At 39.9% G+C, this 18146-nt stretch overlaps 5 protein-coding genes and 2 long non-coding RNA genes across 10 annotated transcripts; 2 read left to right on the top strand and 5 right to left on the bottom strand.

Moving 5' to 3' along the window:
* The first annotated feature begins 109 nt into the window (after positions 1–109).
* On the top strand, positions 110–1235 carry LOC137960439 (UDP-glucuronic acid decarboxylase 2-like). 2 transcript variants are annotated; one of them, XM_068808070.1, is made up of 2 exons: positions 110–233; positions 483–1235. In XM_068808070.1, the coding sequence occupies exon 2, from the start codon at positions 559–561 to the stop codon at positions 1171–1173; it is 615 nt and encodes a 204-aa protein (XP_068664171.1). In that variant the 5' UTR covers positions 110–233; positions 483–558; the 3' UTR covers positions 1174–1235. The 2 variants fall into 2 exon arrangements, with proteins under 2 accessions (XP_068664171.1, XP_068664170.1); XM_068808069.1 differs by having other exon boundaries at positions 474–1235.
* Positions 1236–1734: 499 nt separating this feature from the next.
* On the bottom strand, positions 1735–2686 carry LOC137960445 (pectinesterase inhibitor 6). The gene has a single exon (XM_068808076.1). The coding sequence runs from the start codon at positions 2561–2563 to the stop codon at positions 1985–1987; it is 579 nt and encodes a 192-aa protein (XP_068664177.1). The 5' UTR covers positions 2564–2686; the 3' UTR covers positions 1735–1984.
* Positions 2687–3244: 558 nt separating this feature from the next.
* Positions 3245–4285, bottom strand: LOC137958723 (caffeoylshikimate esterase-like). The gene is made up of 3 exons (XM_068805817.1): positions 4124–4285; positions 3938–4036; positions 3245–3830 (listed from the first exon to the last, which is right to left on the bottom strand). Exons 1-3 carry the CDS (start codon positions 4283–4285, stop codon positions 3405–3407), a joined length of 687 nt encoding a protein of 228 aa, XP_068661918.1. The 3' UTR covers positions 3245–3404.
* A 105-nt stretch (positions 4286–4390) lies between these two features.
* On the bottom strand, positions 4391–5090 carry LOC137958435 (uncharacterized). Its single transcript, XR_011113985.1, has 4 exons — positions 5026–5090; positions 4899–4931; positions 4576–4722; positions 4391–4480 (listed from the first exon to the last, which is right to left on the bottom strand). It is a non-coding gene; the product is annotated as an uncharacterized lncRNA (long non-coding RNA).
* On the bottom strand, positions 5084–5438 carry LOC137958436 (uncharacterized). The gene is made up of 3 exons (XR_011113986.1): positions 5390–5438; positions 5216–5291; positions 5084–5116 (listed from the first exon to the last, which is right to left on the bottom strand). It is a non-coding gene; the product is annotated as an uncharacterized lncRNA (long non-coding RNA).
* Positions 5439–10487: 5049 nt separating this feature from the next.
* Positions 10488–13920, bottom strand: LOC137960172 (outer envelope pore protein 16-4, chloroplastic). Of its 2 annotated transcripts, none has more exons than XM_068807685.1 (7): positions 13884–13920; positions 13471–13752; positions 13203–13254; positions 12943–12974; positions 12798–12831; positions 11688–11755; positions 10488–10784 (listed from the first exon to the last, which is right to left on the bottom strand). In XM_068807685.1, exons 1-7 carry the CDS (start codon positions 13917–13919, stop codon positions 10650–10652), a joined length of 639 nt encoding a protein of 212 aa, XP_068663786.1. In that variant the 5' UTR covers position 13920; the 3' UTR covers positions 10488–10649. The 2 variants fall into 2 exon arrangements, with proteins under 2 accessions (XP_068663786.1, XP_068663787.1); XM_068807686.1 differs by having other exon boundaries at positions 10488–10765.
* Positions 13921–14172: 252 nt separating this feature from the next.
* Positions 14173–17704, top strand: LOC137960173 (large ribosomal subunit protein eL22z-like). Of its 2 annotated transcripts, none has more exons than XM_068807687.1 (3): positions 14173–14266; positions 14359–14630; positions 17397–17704. In XM_068807687.1, exons 2-3 carry the CDS (start codon positions 14401–14403, stop codon positions 17539–17541), a joined length of 375 nt encoding a protein of 124 aa, XP_068663788.1. In that variant the 5' UTR covers positions 14173–14266; positions 14359–14400; the 3' UTR covers positions 17542–17704. The 2 variants fall into 2 exon arrangements, with proteins under 2 accessions (XP_068663788.1, XP_068663789.1); XM_068807688.1 differs by having other exon boundaries at positions 14208–14262.
* The last annotated feature ends 442 nt before the right edge of the window (positions 17705–18146 follow it).

Below are 18146 nucleotides of genomic sequence, written 5' to 3'. Positions count from 1 at the left end.
CTTAGTGATTATTCTACTACATGTGGGCTATTTTGGAATTAAGTGAAAATTCGGGGTTTTATTTAAGCCTTCTCGGAAGGTTATAGAGTAGGAAAGGCGTTTTGAACGCGCCGGGAGGGAGATTTTACCGGCGAATTTCCGGAGGGTAACGGCTAGAAGCTGCTGCCTCGCCGGAAGGCTGTTCAGCTCACCTGGATCTCAGGAACGACACTTCATTTTCTCCAGCTTGTGAGGTGCTTCTCGGTTTCCTTTCCCATTTTAATTTGAAGAAAAAAAAAAGGGTTATTTCTTTTCGTTTTCTACCGTTCTCTGTTTTTTACTCTTTTATGCTGTTGCAGCCATCAATATTGAACAACAACCGCAAAATTTCTTCATGTAATATTTGTTTAGTTCGATCTGAAGATGCTAATGTTTATTGAGTTTCTATACATTGAACTCGTTTTCTTCTGCGGTATCTATAAAATTTGAGTCAGGGAATTCAGAGGTTTTGAATTCTGTTCCGGTGAGTGATCGGAGGAGATTCTAGCGAGGAAGATCCAGACCTTCTGGGACTCCGTGATGGGTTCCGAGCTGGTTTACAGGGGCCATGAGAGCCAACCGATGTCTGACAGCTACTCGCCCAAACCCCCGAAGCCATGGTTGGCCGTTTCGCGTCCCATCAGGTACATGCTGCGGGAGCAGCGACTCCTCTTCGCCCTCGTTGGAATGGCTATGGCAACCCTCGTGTTCACCATGGCGTCCCGCGCTCCAGGGTCCGCGAGCAAAACTCGCCCGGTGATGACCGATTTCACGGCGCTGGAATCCGTGAGTCACCGAGTGGCGTACGAATCTCTACCGAGTTACAGCTTCAATCCGGGAGGAAAGATCCCCCTCGGGTTGAAGCGGAAAGGTCTGAGGATCGTGGTGACCGGCGGGGCCGGTTTCGTGGGAAGCCACTTGGTGGATCGACTGATGAAGCGCGGCGACAGTGTGATCGTGGTGGATAATTTCTTCACGGGGAGGAAGGAGAATGTGATGCATCATTTTGGGAATCCGAGGTTTGAGCTCATCCGGCACGATGTGGTGGAGCCGCTACTGTTGGAGGTGGATCAAATCTACCATCTCGCTTGCCCGGCGTCTCCCGTGCATTACAAGTTCAATCCTGTCAAGACAATCATATCCTTTTTCTTCTGACATATTCATCCGTTTAGTTAATTTGCTTGATTCTCCATATAACAAGTCCCAATTTTTAGGAATTTGGTTTGCAGGTTTCCGCATGGCAGTCTTTTTTTTTTTATCCGTCCCTCTTGCCCTAGTCTTTAGCGTCGTCTGCAAAAGATCATTCGACATTTCTGAAAGATTGTAGTTAGTTTGCGCTTCGTGGCATACACGTTAGACTGTTTTCGGCATTGACTGGTTCATGTTCTTTCTTTTTCATCCAGATCAGGGAGGGAGAAGTGACCAAACTGCAATATTGGAAACACTCCATTATTTATAGATTTTAGTCATTATCGATTCAATTTTTTTTTGGCTTGTTTTTCTTCGTCTTCTTTCTTCTTCTTCTTCATCATCAGTGGAGCTTGTGGCAGAGAACCGGAGTGTCCTATACACTCGCGTGAGTTCTGTTGTATCCTTGACTCAGTGTGTCGTGTGGCACAAGACAAATGTGGTAGGAACTCTGAACATACATAACTTATCTAACATAAGGTACTTTCATTAAAATAACATGGAATGTGATGCAAAGTGCCCCATCAAACACCCCAGGAGAAAAACAAAATACAGATAATATAAAAATATGATGTATTTATCAAATACATCCATTAAGATAATTTTCAAAAGAGTATTCTTAGCTCGTTTATGGGATTGATCCCAGTTGAGAGGGCAGGCAAGACCCCTGCCAAATTCCCCTAACTGGACTTAATCCATAGATGGCTCTACCTAGATCTTCACTTTCTGCTGATCCGCCTGGCCTGGCTTGGTCTAGGGTTTTCCTTTATACCAACCTCTAGGGGCCGGCGGAAGCCAACTTGTTCACCAGTGCCAAAGCGTTGCTCGTGAAATGCGTAAAATTTTCGACCCTGTGAAGAAGAGAACTCGCCAGCCTACCCTCGCTGCCACCAAATCCATCGATGCATGTCTCTCCGTACGTAAGAGCTGCGCTGATCCACGTCTCCACGTTTCCCATCTGTATCTCAAACGTCTTCTTCTCCAGCGTTCTCATCTCACCGAGGGAACGGTGCAGCTCATCGACGGCTTCTTGAAAACACTCGATGCAATCTAGTAAAGCCAGCTTCGCCCTTCCTTTCGCTCCTCCGTTCCTTCTCAACCTCGAGAGGTACCTTCCAACGTTTTTGGCCTCGGAGAGGGTGACCGAAACCGAAGCCCTGGCCCATCTGTAGGGGCTGCGTTTGGCCGATCCGGAGAAGGAAGATAGGGAATGGATACAGAGATCTCGGTAGCGAGTCACACTGCATGCACGCCTGACGTTGTCGTCTGCGTTTGACGGCCTGCAACTTGCATGGTTAACTGCAGCAGCAAGGAGCAGGACTAACGCGAGATAAGAGGTGCTCATCACCCTTACCATTTGTATTTAACTAACAACTTCCTCTATGAGTGCTGTGATTTGAGCTTCAGAAAACGTTTGGTTGTGGAATTCAGGCTTGTAGGCAAAGGGAGAGGAGAAGAAAAGAAGGGAGGAGAATGTAGGAATACATCCAGTAAAACAATGGCAGAGAAAGCGACATCATACTAAGAAAGACATAAGATGAAGTGCTCCCCAAAGCGATCAAAAGGGTTCTCTCTTATAGAGAGGATGGAAGGTTTCCTCAGATTGGTTTTTTTTCTACCCCGAGGCAAGAGAAAGATGAGATGAATTAAAGAAGAAAGGGACATGAAAGACGAAAAAAGAAGAGAAACAGATGAGGGAGAGATCGAACATGTGAATGGACAGGTAGGTCTCCCGTGAATGAAAGAGGAAAGTATTAAAAAAGGAGTAACTACTAATGTCAGAGAAGCAGCTGTGGTTTCCAACCTTCTCAGCCAAATCAGAGCTGTGTCGCCGGCGATTAATCAATAGGCTAGCAAACTGTCTTATGCTCCGCCGGGGACGAAGGTTTGCCTTGCAAAAATCGGAACAAACGATCACGTCTCTCAAAATGATCTCAAAACAGCAAAAAGGTAAAATGGATTGGTTCCATTTAATAAATTATAAATTAGTAAAAAGGTAAAATTACCGAATTAATAAAAAAAATTGTTCTATTTTTCGTTCTCATTGACTCCCAGATTCTTGGAACACAAAAAAAAACGATTCTACACAACCCCAGATTCTTCATCCAAACAATTAGGGAGCTTCCTTCCCAGGCGTCCTTTATGGGTTTTGAAGAGCCACCCGGCGGACGCAAATAGTCCCACTGGAGTCCGTGCTGTCAGATAACTACGTGCTGAAAGTGGATGCTGTCCGGCGACGACCACTCGCATAGGAGGTTCTCCGTCTCCGGGCTTCCATTCCCCTTGCTGTACCACCTCTCGCTTCCAGTCCCGTCCCCCTCCACACTGCCAGACCCGTCAAGACTGTCGCGCATTTCAAGATTTTCACGACGCGTCGGTATGGCGACGGTTGCAGCGTCGCAGACGGCCGCTTTGGGTGCCCGTTCTTCCAACCAGGAGATCATATCGGACATGACCAGCTCCACGTTCTCGTCCGTCTCCCCGTTTACTAGACTGTGCCACATCTCCGGGTATATCTTCAAGGTCTTGTCACTGCTGCTGACGCGTTCGTGTAGTTTCCGAGAGATGGACGGTTCGATAATTGCATCCTGCTCGCCGTGCACGATTAGGAGGGGCATCGTTACCTACACAGAAATTAACCAGTGATGATCATTTACCGAGTTGCAGAAAAGTTTAATTAAGCTTTGTTAGTTTCTCTTGTGTCGATCCATCGGGTTGAGTGGCAGTTAACCTCGTTCATTATTTCCCAAACTTGCGCAGCACCTTTTACCAATTCCGTCACCGTTCTCACCCGTACTTTCCCCTGATAAATCATCTTGTTCCGTTTTGCCTGCACAATTGAACAAATCGATCATCGATCATCAGTCAGTCCCGAGTACAGCATGAGAGGAGGAAATAATTAAAAAGTCTGGCTTGCCGCTTCTCGTTTAACAGGGTCCTTAAAGCCAGCTTCGATGACGTAGTTGGGGATGACTTTCCATTTGGAGAAGAGGGCTTCCACTTTGCCCATCATATTGATCATTGCAGAGGAAGGAAGGTACTCCTCCTTGATCTGCACCAGAGCATCATCACTTGGCATCTTTTAAACAAGAGAAACGAGATGAATTACATTTCCAGATGCATGGAAAACCCTAAAAACCTACCCGACACATGGGTGCGACGAGAATCGCTCCATTCCAGAAGACGGGATCCCTCTTGTGAAGAAGTAACGCCAATGCTCCGCCCATGTCGTCTCCATACAGAAACCTTGGCTTCTTCCGATATGCCTCTTTTTCTGCGATTCACGGGAGGCAAAAAAACTCTTTCTGTGAGAGAGAGAGAGAGAGAGAGATTGCCATGAAACGAGAAGAAATTAAAGGGCTTGCTCACTGCAAAATTCCTTGAAGTTGTCTTCACAGTCATCTACAAGGTACTCAAACTTCTTGACTTGACCACGCTGCCCCTGCGATCGACCGTGCCCTTCACAATCCAAACCGAACACTGCGTATCCCGACCCAGCTAGATTCCTTCCAATATCTGGTTATTACATTTACAAATTCTCAATGCAATGGTTGGGGGGAGGGGGAGGGGGAGAGAGAGTTTCTCCATTAATAATTGGGCTTGATCAAGGATGCAGAACAGCAAATAGAAAACAACTTTAAATCATGCAAATCGAGCCGAAACGAGGAAATTTCCTGTAATTTCTTCATTACCTTTCATATAATTGCTGCACTCGAAGGCCCAGGCTGAAAATTCGCAGAAAGACTTCGAGTCAGAAGAGTAATAAAACCAGAAAGACAAAAAGGCAAGGAGAATCACTAGCCGGCCGGAATTGTATACCATGGCAAATGAAAATGACGGCTTTCACTTCCGAACGCGGTAGCCATCGACATGTGAAAATATTCAAGCCCCGAGAGTTCTTCGTGAAAGTCTGGGATGTTCATCAAAATCAACAATTTAAGGTTTCAGATTCCGACATGAGAAAAGACGTAGAAGCGAGCGGTTCTACGCCACAACCCTAAATAATTACCTCTTCGTAGTCCACAGCCTTTCTCATTTCGACTTATTTGCCTTAATCAAGCAACAGACCCAGAGCTTCGAAAGAGCTGAGAACTCAAAGGTGACACAAGATCGAATATCAAATACGGAATCAATAAAAAACCAGCAAACTTTTTGTATCAAACTCGAAGAACTCGAGGAATACCTAGAAATTTTGTGCGAGGGGTCGCCTGCTTGAGTGGGGCTGATTGTCCCTGAAAACCATGGGAAGAAGAAAGACAAAGAGGGGAAACAAATAGAACACAGCTGCTCTATGTTTAGTTGAATTTCGTTCCTGGAATTTCTCCCGGAATGTCCGGGACTGGGAACGTCAAAGGAACCATGCGTCAAATGTCTGATAAAGTTGACCATTCTAAAAAAAAGGGACGGGCCACGGAGAACAGTTCTCTGAAACCACGAAGTGTTTTCTTCAGTTTTTCAAGTAGATTTTCATCATCCTCTTTGGCCTGTGAGTGATGTTTGCACCTCCGGGATCCGGCCCTCTATGTAGCTCCATCCTTAGATGGTTTTTTCAACACTTTCTTATCATTTTTGTTAAAATAGCAGTATAAAGTCGAAAATAATACTTCACTCTCAATCTTAATTTCTCGTTCACATCATCGGCTTAAATAGCCATTTTACAGAATATACATGGAAGAATTATGAGTGATTAACGGGATTACACAATCACCTGATTTACAGAATATTTATATGATTTCTCCTTAAGGGAAGAAATCTCATAGTAAATCTTAACACTCCCCCTCAAGATGGTGCATAGATATCACTCACGCCCAACTTGTTAAGACATTTGTTAAAAGCTCGGTAAGACACTGCTTTGGTTAGCACATCGGCAAGTTGATCCTCAGATCGAACATGAGGGACTTCAATGATTCTTGCTTCTAACTTTTCTTTAATAAAGTGTCTATCAACTTCAACATGTTTAGTTCTATCATGCTGGACTGGGTTGTGAGCAATATCACATGCTGCCTTATTGTCACAATATAATTTCATAGGACTTGTCTGCTCAATATGTAGTTCTTGTATCAAATTTTTGATCCATAATAATTCACATATTGCCTTGGTCATTCTCCTGTATTCGGCTTCAGCTGACAATCTAGACACCACCTCTTGTTTCTTACTTCTCCAAGTGACCAAATTTCCACCTACAAATGTAAAGTATCCAAATGTAGACTGTCGATCTTCTATTGACCCAACCCGATCGGCATCAGTATAACCTTCAATTTTCAAGTTACCTCCCTTGTTAAATAAAATTCCTTTCCTGGAGATGATTTCAAGTAGCACAGGATACGGTTTACGGCATTTATATGTTCTTCACTTGGAGAGTGCATAAATTGACTAACCACACTTAGTACATAAACTAAGTCTGGTCGAGTATGTGCAAGATACATTAACCTCCCAACTAGTCTCTGATAATGCTCCTTGTTAGCAGGGACTTGATCTGAATGTGTTCCCAGTTTCAGATTTTTTTCCATAGGAGTACTGACTGGACTACATACTAGCATACCAGTTTCCTTCAATAAGTCCAAAACATATTTTCGTTGAGATAGAAAAATTTCTTCCTTTAATCTGGACACTTCAATGCCAAGAAAATATTTTTAAGTAGCCAAGATTCTTCATTTCAAATTCTCTAGCAAGACGACTTTGCAATGATTTCTTTTCTTCTGGATCATTCTCAGTTACTATCATATCATTAACATATACAATAAGAGCTGTGATGACTTCCTTGTTATATTCAGGAAGAGAGTATGATCTGAGTTGTTTTGCTTGTATCCGATAGATTTCATAAAATTCGTGAACCTTCCAAACCACGACCTCGGGGACTGCTTCAAACCATATAGGGATTTCCTCAGTTTACATACTTGTTTGCATCCTTTGTTTTGCATAATGCATCCAGGAGGTAATTCCATATACACTTTTTCTTGGAGATCTCCGTGCAAAAATGCATTTTTTACATCAAACTGATATAAGGGCCAGTCAAGATTCACAGCTAGAGATAGTAGAATCCGAACAGTGTTGATTTTGGCCACTGGTGTGAATGTCTCCATATAATCGATCCCGTAGGTTTGAGTATATCCTTTGGCGACAAGCCTTGCTTTGAACCTTTCAATGGTGCCATCGGCTTTATATTTAATGGTAAATACCCACCTGCATCCAACTGGTGTCTTGCCTACAGGTAGGTCAACCACTTCCCATGTTGAATTCTTTTAGAGGGACCTCATTTCTTCATTCATGGCTTCCTACACACTATTAGGAATAGATATAACAGATAATTGATTCACAAATACTTCATTTGTCTTTGACAATCTATGATAAGACACAAAATTATGCATAGGATATTGAGATGTAGAGGTGAGAAGAGGTTCATAATTGACCCTAGGTTTTCCTCTTGTGGTTCGATGAGGTAGCACTCGTAGTTGAGTTTCGGAACTTACCTGAGGTTCAGACAAGGACTCGGACTCATAAGGCAATTGATCCATTGGTACATTATGAAGGGGGGAAGATGGCAGCTGAGACTCTGGTTGCATCACTTCCATCTAGTCTTGTCTTTCTCTATCCTGTGAATCAAGTTTATTTGTATCGTTTTGATGTCCACAGCTGTAATCAGAATATTGACCACTTGTAGTATCCAAGATATCCAAATGATGATTAAAGGTCTTCAATTTAATCATGTTCTCCCCTTGTATTGAAGACTCGAGAGTAGAATAATACATGTTTTTTTCGTGAAATACCACATCAAGAGTGACAAACAATTTGCGAGATGGAGGATGATAACAACGATAACCTTTCTGATGTTGAGCATAACCAACAAAAACACACTTGAGGGCTCGGGGTTCCAATTTATGTCTCAATGACTTATGGAAGTGAATAAAGGTTACACACCCAAAAACTTTAGGTGGCAAATTCGGCACAGCAGGTGAACTTATGGTTTTATGAAGAACACTCAAAGGAGTCTTAAATTGTAACATACTCGAGGGTATTCGATTGATAAGGTAAGCTACAGTTGTGATGGTTTCACCCTAGTAACTTGCAGACATATGAGCTTCAAACAAGGAAGCACGAACAACTTCAAGAAGGTGGCGGTTCTTTCGCTCTGCAACCCCATTTTGCTGAGGGGTGTACGGAGAAGTAGTTTGATGAGTAATACCATGATCATCTAGATATTCTTTGAAACTTTGATTCACAAATTCTCCACCATTGTCACTTCGAAGAGTTCGTATTGTAGAATGATACTGAGTGACTATCATTCTGTGAAATTGTTTGAACAACGAACTAACTTCACTTTTTGACTTCATTAAACAAATCCAAGTCATACGGGTGTGATTATCAATAAAAGAAACAAACCACCGTTTGTCACTAAGGGAGGCTATATTTGCTGGACCCCACACATCAGAGCGAATAATCATAAAGGTGTTGGACTCCTATTCATGCTTATTGGGAATGGAACACGATGGTTTTTCGCCAATTCACATATATCACACTGAAAATCTGAAATAGATAATTTTTCAAAAAGTGTAGGAAACAATTTCTTTAAATAACCAAAGGATGAATGACCCAACCGTTTATGCCATAACCAAATGTCAGAATCTGCTGATTTATTCTTCATGGAGAACGCTTGGGCTAACTGATGAAAACTTTTTGGCTGCAGATCAAGGTAATAGAGTTTCCCCCTTCTAGTACCATACCCAATTGTCTTCTGAGTTCGAATGTCCTTAAAACCACAAAGGTTAGGCCAAAAAAACACAATACAATGCAAAATACGAGTTATTTGAGCAACTGATAATAGATTATGATTGAAGGTTAGAACAACTAATACATAATCAAGACTCAGATTTTTAGTGAGAGTGATAGAACCTTCTCCAATAACGTAAGATGGAGTACCATTTGCTGTAGATACGATATGTTGTTTAGATGGTTTCATACTTTTAACATGATGATTGTCAAAGGTCATATGATCAGTAGCACCAGAATCAATTATCCATTCACTAATTCTACTAGGAGTGGAAGTATTAAGAACCTTACCAAATGTAGCGATTAAGATTGATGCATCCTTAGTTGTGTGAGAGGTGGAAGGTTTTGCTACTACAACGGAAACATGATTATTTTATTTGGAGTTCTGTTTGCGAGGCACTTTTGTAGGATCCCACCATTCTGGATACCCGATAAGTTCATAACATCGTGAGTTTGTATGCCCAGTCTCACCACAGTGAGTACAAATGCGCTCTGGTTTGGTTGTTCTAACCTCATAGCTACGATTCTGAGATCCTAATGTTCAATTTTGATCACTGTTAGGACCAGTTGGTCGAGCTGTTTTAGGTTTAGGTCGACGTACTACCATTGCAGATGTCTCAACACAATCAACTTCACTATTTAAAGTGGTTCTACGAACAGAGTCATGACGTACATAAGCATAGGCTTCTTCAATATCCAATATCGGGTCTTTTCTGAGAATTTTGCCACAGACTTGTTCAAATTCTCTTCTTCGTCGAGACGCAACTTCTTTTTCTCGACAGTACGTCTCTTCCCCTTCGCCGACGCCGATTGGGCTAACAGTTTTCTGGAAGGCCGTCGTCGGTGCAAATTGTGAGGTCCGTCTTCGTTGAGACGCACGCTGGTGCGGTGCCTGTGAGGCTTTCCCTTTTTTTTTTCGTCAGTCGACGAAGCTTTCTAATGGAAGGTTGAGCAGTGGCTCAACTACGGTCGTCGACGGCCTACGGAACTTCCGAACAACTCTATTTCGCGGCGAGTCGTCGATCGTCGAAGCTTTCTGATGGAAGGCCAAACAGTGGCTCGATTACGGTTGTCGGCATAAACTCTGTTTCGCGACGAAACAGAGTTCGTCGACTCGCTCTGTTTTTCGGCTATGATAGACTACGAAACAAAGCTTTCGCTCTACTCTTTGGCAATGAGAAGGAAAAGGAGATGATTCTCCGACTCTGATACCAAGTCGAAAATAATACTTTACTTTCAATATTAATTTCTTATTCACATCATCGACTTAAATAACCGTATTACAGAATATACATGGAAGAATTATGAGTGATTAACGGAATTACACAATCACCAGATTTACAGAATATTTACATGATTTCTCCTTAAGGGAGAAATCTCAGAGTAAATCTTAACATATAACACAAGATATTGCAAGAGGAAGAAAACAATTAAGCTTTCCCTTGCTTTTAGAAATCCATTCCGCATTATTAGATTAATGGAACCAGAAATTTAGAAATTAGAACTACAACAAATGAGAGAAGCAGAGACTGATTTAATTCGGTTAAAAAACAAAAAGAAACGAGGACAAAGCAAAATCCATAGGTTTGATGCGTTTTAATTTTCTCATCGAAACCACCATAGTGCAGGCCAATCTACAAGTTTCTTTGAAGCAAGCTAAGGGAAGAGTTATGCCATCACGTTGCCGTAGAATAATCAGCTACAGTAGTCATGGCAGATACTAACATGGCCGAGCCAAAGACTTGGGTCCAGCTACGGGTCCTTGCTGCCAAAGCAGCTCCAGTAACAGCTCCTGCAATAGAAGCATTCACCTGCACAAACTCACTACTCTCTTCAGCAAACCAGTAAAAAGGAAGGATAAATTCCTCAAATATTTCACAGACAATTGAAACAAAATGATCAAGGACATTCTGATATCCTCAGGCATAGATGTATTTTTTTTTTCCTTTCCTCATATTGTTGAACTCCCACTCTTATAAATGTCTTTCTTTTTTATAAACCCCAACTCATTTAAGGCTCATAGGGGCTGACATAAATGTGCTCCGTTTAGTAAGGATAAAATGTTCTTGGTTACCCTCTTGTTCTTAAGGGTGTCATTGTGCTAATAAGAAATAATACAAGAAAATTGCAAATTAAAATTTTTTCCGCTTGACCAAAATTTTCTGATTTTTCTATCGGTATTAGAAGATGGAAAATTTTTAATCCAAATTCTTCCTGTCGACAAAAAAGTTAAGTCCAAAAGCAAAATGAGTTTCCTATTGGAGATAAAAAAAAAAAAAAAAAACTAAAAAAACACAACTACAAGAAGATCAGTCAAAATAAACATGATTTTCTTATCGTTTTATTTTTCGGGATGCTTCAAAAGTTTGTGCTCTTTTTGAAAACAGGAAATATCACCTGAATGATGCGGGCTTCACTTTATAAGAGATGGTGGGGGGTTTTATGCATCCAGATGAGACAAGAGCAAGTACCATAATCTTTGCATTTTAAGCAAGGTCTATCTTAAGAAGACAATTTATAGAGTAACAGTTAATGATTATCAAGGAAATAAACTTCAAGATTAATAGTGATGACGGTCATGACCACCTTTTAATTTTGACAATGAGTAACTAATATATGAAAATCACAGATCAGTTTTGACTTCTTTTTCTGGGAGCAGATAAATTTTAACAATTAACATCAAGAAACTTGAATTAAAAATCAGGAAAACTAACCCAATCCTTCTCCATTCGGTATCTCTGGATACCACAGCGTGTGGCAGAAAACATTCCTGCAAAGAGTCCTAAAAATGCAAAACGAATGATACCCTTAGTCGAGCAAAAGAAAGTGACCTACAAAGAAGAGGCAAGACATATATATCACTAAATGCAATTTTTGAAATTTAAACGAGAGAAGAACTACAATGTATGGAACTGCTCATCAACAAACATAGAACAAACTGAGCGATAAAGAAACTGGAATCCTGTCACATTCTAATCCCACTCTACTCAAAGACATTCACCATGCAGGGCATCTACTGCCTCATTGTTTCCCTGTGGAAATGATTTTAAGCAAAATCACTACCACTCAGTGTGCAACTAATCTCATAAAGATGCATGGGGATCATAAGTGGAGAAGGTTTTCCCTACATTCAACCTCATCTTCATTTGAAAGGCCACTTTTCTTGCATTAGAGAACAGATCTCACTCTATTTGGATCATCCATGCCTATAGATCTAAGACTGTGAATAACCACTGCAGTTCTCCTAGTTCAAACCAATAAATAGATACATAGATAGAGGGAATAAGCTCAATTTCCACTAGAAAACTTCGATTCTATGCTAAAATCAAGTTTGACTACAGGGACGGTTCATACTAGTTTAAACTATATGTGCAGTTTAAGGTTTTCGATTTCTTCACTAGAATGGAGAGGAAGTAACAATGTATTTAGAAAATTGAATGTGAAAACAGATGAGAAGATAATAAATGAGTAAGAAAATGAATGAGAATCCATGTACTACAGAGCGAAGCTACACCTGAGGTTCTTAAATCAAATGCTCCAGAAAAAAATATTAATGACATATTTTGAACTAGAGATGCACAGAAATGAAAAAACATTTGAGGGACTACTTGCAGAAAGGAGTATCATCTATTTACATTTAATAGACCCCAAACTGGAGTAGAGATGTGCAGAAAGTGTCCTGACCCAAAATCTCCTTTATTCTTAAAGGAAATTACAAATACCAGCAACCAACATTCAGGTCCAAATTTACCGATGAAGCCACAGTTAAAACTTTTGTTCACCACTGAAAACATTTGTACATGAGGCAAAGCATGTATATTTACCACATTGCAGTCCATACTTTCCCACTGACTTAATCTGCAAAAGATTAGACAGTCGAGCATCAAGAACATAAAATTTGTGCAAAACTGAAGGTGAGAATTATGTGATAAAAATATTATTTGATAGCACATAACGATATTTTCTTACCACAAAAGAAGCTTTGGATCTGCCAGCAATGCCTAATTTGAAAGAGGAAGAGAAGAAATAGACAGCAAGAAAACAAGTGGGATAAGCCTGAATTTAATTCGTGGAGAGTGTAAAGTAATAAACAGAAGTACTGAAACTATATTTCACTCTTCAACCCTAGCCTGTGCATCCTAAATAGATAAACACCTTCCAGAAAGTGCAGATTAATAATAAACTCAGCTTAACAAGACAATAATACAATACAAAAGCACAAGACTGACCTTTTTTATCAGCTTCATGCTGGCCAGTGAAGAAGCCCCAACCACAACCCGCCTGAAAGGATAAAAACTTGATTCATAGTCAACGTATGCAACACCATTTTTACATCAATAAAATCGATATATAAGAAAGATAAATACTCAACGAGAACATATCAGACACAGCACCACCAAACTGAACAGTCAATTTGAAAAGTTAAAGCAAGTCAACAATGCAGAACACCCTTTAAAAGAAAATGGAAGGTCTCTGATCACTGATGTGAGAGTATACCACTCCGAAACGAAGAATGGAGTCGATTGTCACAGAAGCGCACGGAAAGTCGAATCCTATCTCCGGGTCCATATTTGTTCCCGAACAAGTTAAACGCATATTTCTCGTTTGAAAGGAAGGGAAGCCAACCAACAAGGGAAGACTCTCAAGAATCACAAGAAGCAACAAGCGGAGGTTGTGGGTGGGAAAGACGGCGTTCGGAGCAGGGCCAAAGGAAATTGCAGTTATAACATTTTCTGGGTCGATGGCTACAGATTGCAGCAGGTTGGCGTGGCACACCGCCTGTAAAAATTATTGACAAATGCTCTAAATAGTAAATTTAGTAAATTCACTTTGATTTTGGCATAGACTACTTCGATTAAAAAAAAAAGAAATTCATTAAACCCAGAAGATTTGAGATGAAAATCCCATACAAAATTTGAGGCGGAATTGAACCAAATCCTCTCCATTAAATCCTTCTCTCTGCCTCTGCCTCTGCCTCTGCAACATCACGTCCATATAAAGGGCATAATAAAAACATTGACTTGGCATCATTTTACCATTCGTGATCAACTTCCAAATTCTCTTCTCACTCTCCACCAAATTCCGAGATGAGTGATAAAAGTTGGTTAGCATTGTTTGAGCACCATTTCCGGTTCGACATCCGGTCTGGTTGTTACCAAGCGGTCCAGATTCATCAGACCAGCGTCACGTGCCACTAGTGTGATTAACGAGGACCTTAAAACCTTCTCCTCCTCCAAAAAACCTAATACTACACCCTCCGGCGCAGACAACGAATCCCGATCTCCAACTGTGGGTGAGCTATCATCATTTATTCTGCAGTTGAAACCGCTGTTCGGTTGCCGTTTTAGTTGTCTTATATGTTCTTTTTTTCTGTGCGTATTTCAGGAAACGTAGAGAGTCGGAAATTAGAAGAGGGGAGAGGTTAAAATGAGTCGAGGGAGTGCTGCAGGTCCCAAGGGAAAGAAGAAGGGAGCGACCTTCACTATCGACTGCTTGAAGCCTGTAGAGGACAAGATCATGGACATTGCGTCTCTCGAGAAGTTCCTTCAGGAGAGGATTAAGGTGGGCGGTAAAGCCGGGGCTCTGGGTGATACTATCACCATTACACGCGACAAGAACAAGATCACTGTCACTTCGGATAGTGCTCTCTCCAAGCGGTACTATTCCTCGTTCCGACTGAATTGCATAGTTGTACAATGTAATTGCTTTATATTTTTAATTCCATTTTATGGGCAAATCATGCCGTTTCGATTCTTTTTTTTTATGTTAATTGATGAAATATGCCTCCTTAAGATTCAAGGTGGCGGCAGGAAAGGTTTTCCTTCGAGTAATTTGTGTATGGAAATCAACATTCGTGTATCTCACTCGTTGTAAGATTGTCTCTAATGGCCTTGTTGTTTTGTGGGGCTAAAAAAGCTTTATAGGTATAGAGGAGTTAAATATTGCTGGGACCTGACACTGCTTGTGATTCACTGGTACATAGCTAATAAGATTAACTAAATTTTCAGGTAGCAATTCTTTTAGTTATGGTAAATTTAATTCATGTATCTTTTGGACTGTGAATTTAAGTCCAGGATTTGTTTATTCTCTTGTCTTTTGTCCTGTGCATCCCCATTACACATTACTTGGTTTCTGGGTCATTTTTTTTCTCCAATTATGGTGAGTCACTGAGTTTATACTTTTAAGATAGAAAAAGCAGAAAGTTGATCACATTAAAAACATGCAACCTAATGGAAGGTGACCCAGTCTATGGGGATACATATGGGGATACAAAACTGTAAAGGAAGAAGATTCTTTGGTGACACTTGGGGTGTGTCTATTGGCACTCTTCTCTGCATCGCCTTACTGTGAATTCCATAGGGTAGTACTGATAGTAAGGAACAAGAGGTGTAGGGGGTGGAATAGGAAAAGCTGGAACCAGTTGCCGCATGTTTCGTTTAGTAGGTGGAGATGTAACTGTAGGATTTCCTGTTCTTCTTATCATTTTCCAGAGCTACTTTGTTAGTTCAAGTATAGAGTTTGAACTTCTAAAATTGTGACCCGGAGTGTGGTAGCAGTGTCATCATGTGTCTACCAGAGACTGAGGAGTCGGTATAAACATGCCGGAATCATTATCTTGGCAAAATAATCTACTTCTTGGGCTGATAATTGTTTCTTCATCCTCGTTGGCATTGCTGTTGGATTCTTTCTACAAATTGATTCCATGTCCTTAAACTTTGTTTCTGAATAATTAACAGAAGTGATATCATCAAATTTCATTTAGAATGCATAGCGTGATTTGTATGAGGTGTCACCCTGTTTAAAATGGTGGTCATATTGTCGTTAAAGTTATTTTCTTCCAGAAAGGAAGCTGGATTGTCTTTGGATTCATTCACTCTTTGGGCCCATTTTGTTTCTTCTATGATTTATTTTGAATTTTTTTCTGTTTATATGATGACTTATTTGAAATTACGGTGCTGGATTTTCTAAGTTCAAATCTGCAATTAACTGGCTAAACCGTGTGTTCTACACACATATCTGCAAATTGCATTTTTATTTTCGTTTTCGGTAGCATGTTGAGATTTGGAAGCTTGAATCATTGATTATTTTGTGTACGAGCATTTGCTATAAAAAACAATAATCAAGTTGGTTAAGGGCTTATAACTTGGGCTGTGGTTCAGGGTCTTGTGGGGGGTACTCTAGGTTTTGGGGTCTCAAGTTTGAGCATCACTAACCCTGGGTTTAGCATGGTATAAACCCATCGTAATAGAAAGACCAAAAACAAAGTTTGGTTTTGTGCTCTTTAAATATTATGCATTTTGAGGACGTGTTGGAGTTTGGTTTCACCTATAGAAATATGGTTTTTAAGTACCATATTTCGCCATGTTTTTAAATTATTATCTGCATTCTCTATAATATCTTGAGAATGCACACATACCCATACTGTTGAACTCCCACTTTGTAACTCTTGGAAGTCATATTATGGCCCTTTATAATGTGGATCTATGAGTTGTTCAGTATGGGACCAGACAAAGTGATGGGATACCCCTTCAATTGGATCATTAGAAATGGTTTGGGATTCACCAAAATGGTCATTAGATGGGTCCAACGTTGTTTTGTGCTGTCATGCATTGTGGTTCATAGGCTGACACTGTAAAAGGATTATAACATCATATTTATGAGGAGGGGGTGTTGCTCTCTCTCTCTCTCTCTCTCAATCCCATAGGGCCAATTGATGGAGTTTATTCAGGTTAACAGGTTAGCAGGTAACTTGTCTTTTGAGGTATCATTAAATCTCAACCAGATCTTATAACGTTGAAGTGGATGTTACAGGGGCCCATTTGGAGATGGTGTGGGAAATCCATGGTAGCATTGAGATTGAATTTTGAAAGAGGATACTGACTTCCATGATTCAGCTATCTTTTGTGCACTGACCTAAGTCTGAAATACCAATAGTATGGAGACAGAGAGAGAAACCAGTAATGTGGAGTGATTATCCAAGTAGATCATTCGTTTTAAATTTGGGCTTGATGTGTGTACTGCTGGATTTCTGAGACATGTTTTAGTTTTGATTTCTCTTCTGAAGATTTGAGATGCAATTGCATGTGGAATTTTTAAGGTCATTCAGGTTTGAATAATCTAAAACAACAATATTTATTTGAACTCCTGTGCTTCATGCGGTAGAAGGTGATCAATTGTTTGGAGCTTAATATGGAGAACAAGGATTCTTTTTTTGGTGTGTAGACTATGGTTGATGATGTAGAAACTAGAATAGAGCTAGTAGGATTAAACTCGTGTTTCCATTTGATATCTCTGGGCTTGATACATTGTCTAGTTCCAGCCTTTTTGCAGCGTTATGGTCATTGTATATGCAGTTACAGCATGGCCATTGGCAGCTTCATTCTATTTGTCCATATTCCTGTTAGTAATGAGTAACTTTCCAGGTATCTGAAATACTTGACAAAGAAATACTTGAAGAAGCACAATGTTCGCGACTGGCTACGGGTCATAGCATCCAACAAGGACAGGAATATGTATGAACTGCGATACTTCAACATTGCAGAGAACGAGGGAGAGGAAGAAGATTGAGACTCTATGGTGAGTTATTGCGTTTTTATTTCGGAGGTTTAGCAATGGGTATGCTGATTTTGGCTTATGTAAAAGATTCTGTGAGAATTATCTCGTAGTAAAAGTTGGAGTAAAAAAGAGTATTCTATAACATTACTTTTAAAGTGATTTTTGCTTTTAAGAATTCCAATTCCCCATTTTTGCAAGAAATTATGTACTCAGCATCATTATTTTAAATCACTCAAGATTTCTCCTCAAACTCATTTAAAATGGATTCTTAAGATCACTAATTTAATTGAATTTTAGTAACTGGGAATTTCAATTAAGTTAGAAAGGATTGAAATGAAATTAATAATAAAATGACAAACTATTAATGTAGTAACTATAATAATACTTTCATTTAATAATAAAATGTATTATGATTAATAATTATACGATAATCTAAATTTTATTAAAAATATTTTAAATTAAACTTTTAAATGCATTAGACTAAAATTTATTGAACATTATTAAATTTTTACACTTATTTAATCTAATAATTTTAAGATCAATTTTAAAATTTATATAATTTGCAAAATTATTTCATAAAAATAATTATATACTATATAATAATAAAACCCTATAAG

Source organism: Aristolochia californica, unplaced genomic scaffold, assembly GCF_029961685.1.
Source record: "Aristolochia californica isolate CCGP_79_NKW_82.1479 unplaced genomic scaffold, dmAriCali1.0.hap1 SCAF_3, whole genome shotgun sequence".
NCBI lineage: Eukaryota > Viridiplantae > Streptophyta > Magnoliopsida > Piperales > Aristolochiaceae > Aristolochia > Aristolochia californica.
The sequence above is the reverse complement of the archived record's forward strand: the minus strand, read 5'-3'. Positions and strand labels throughout refer to the sequence as shown.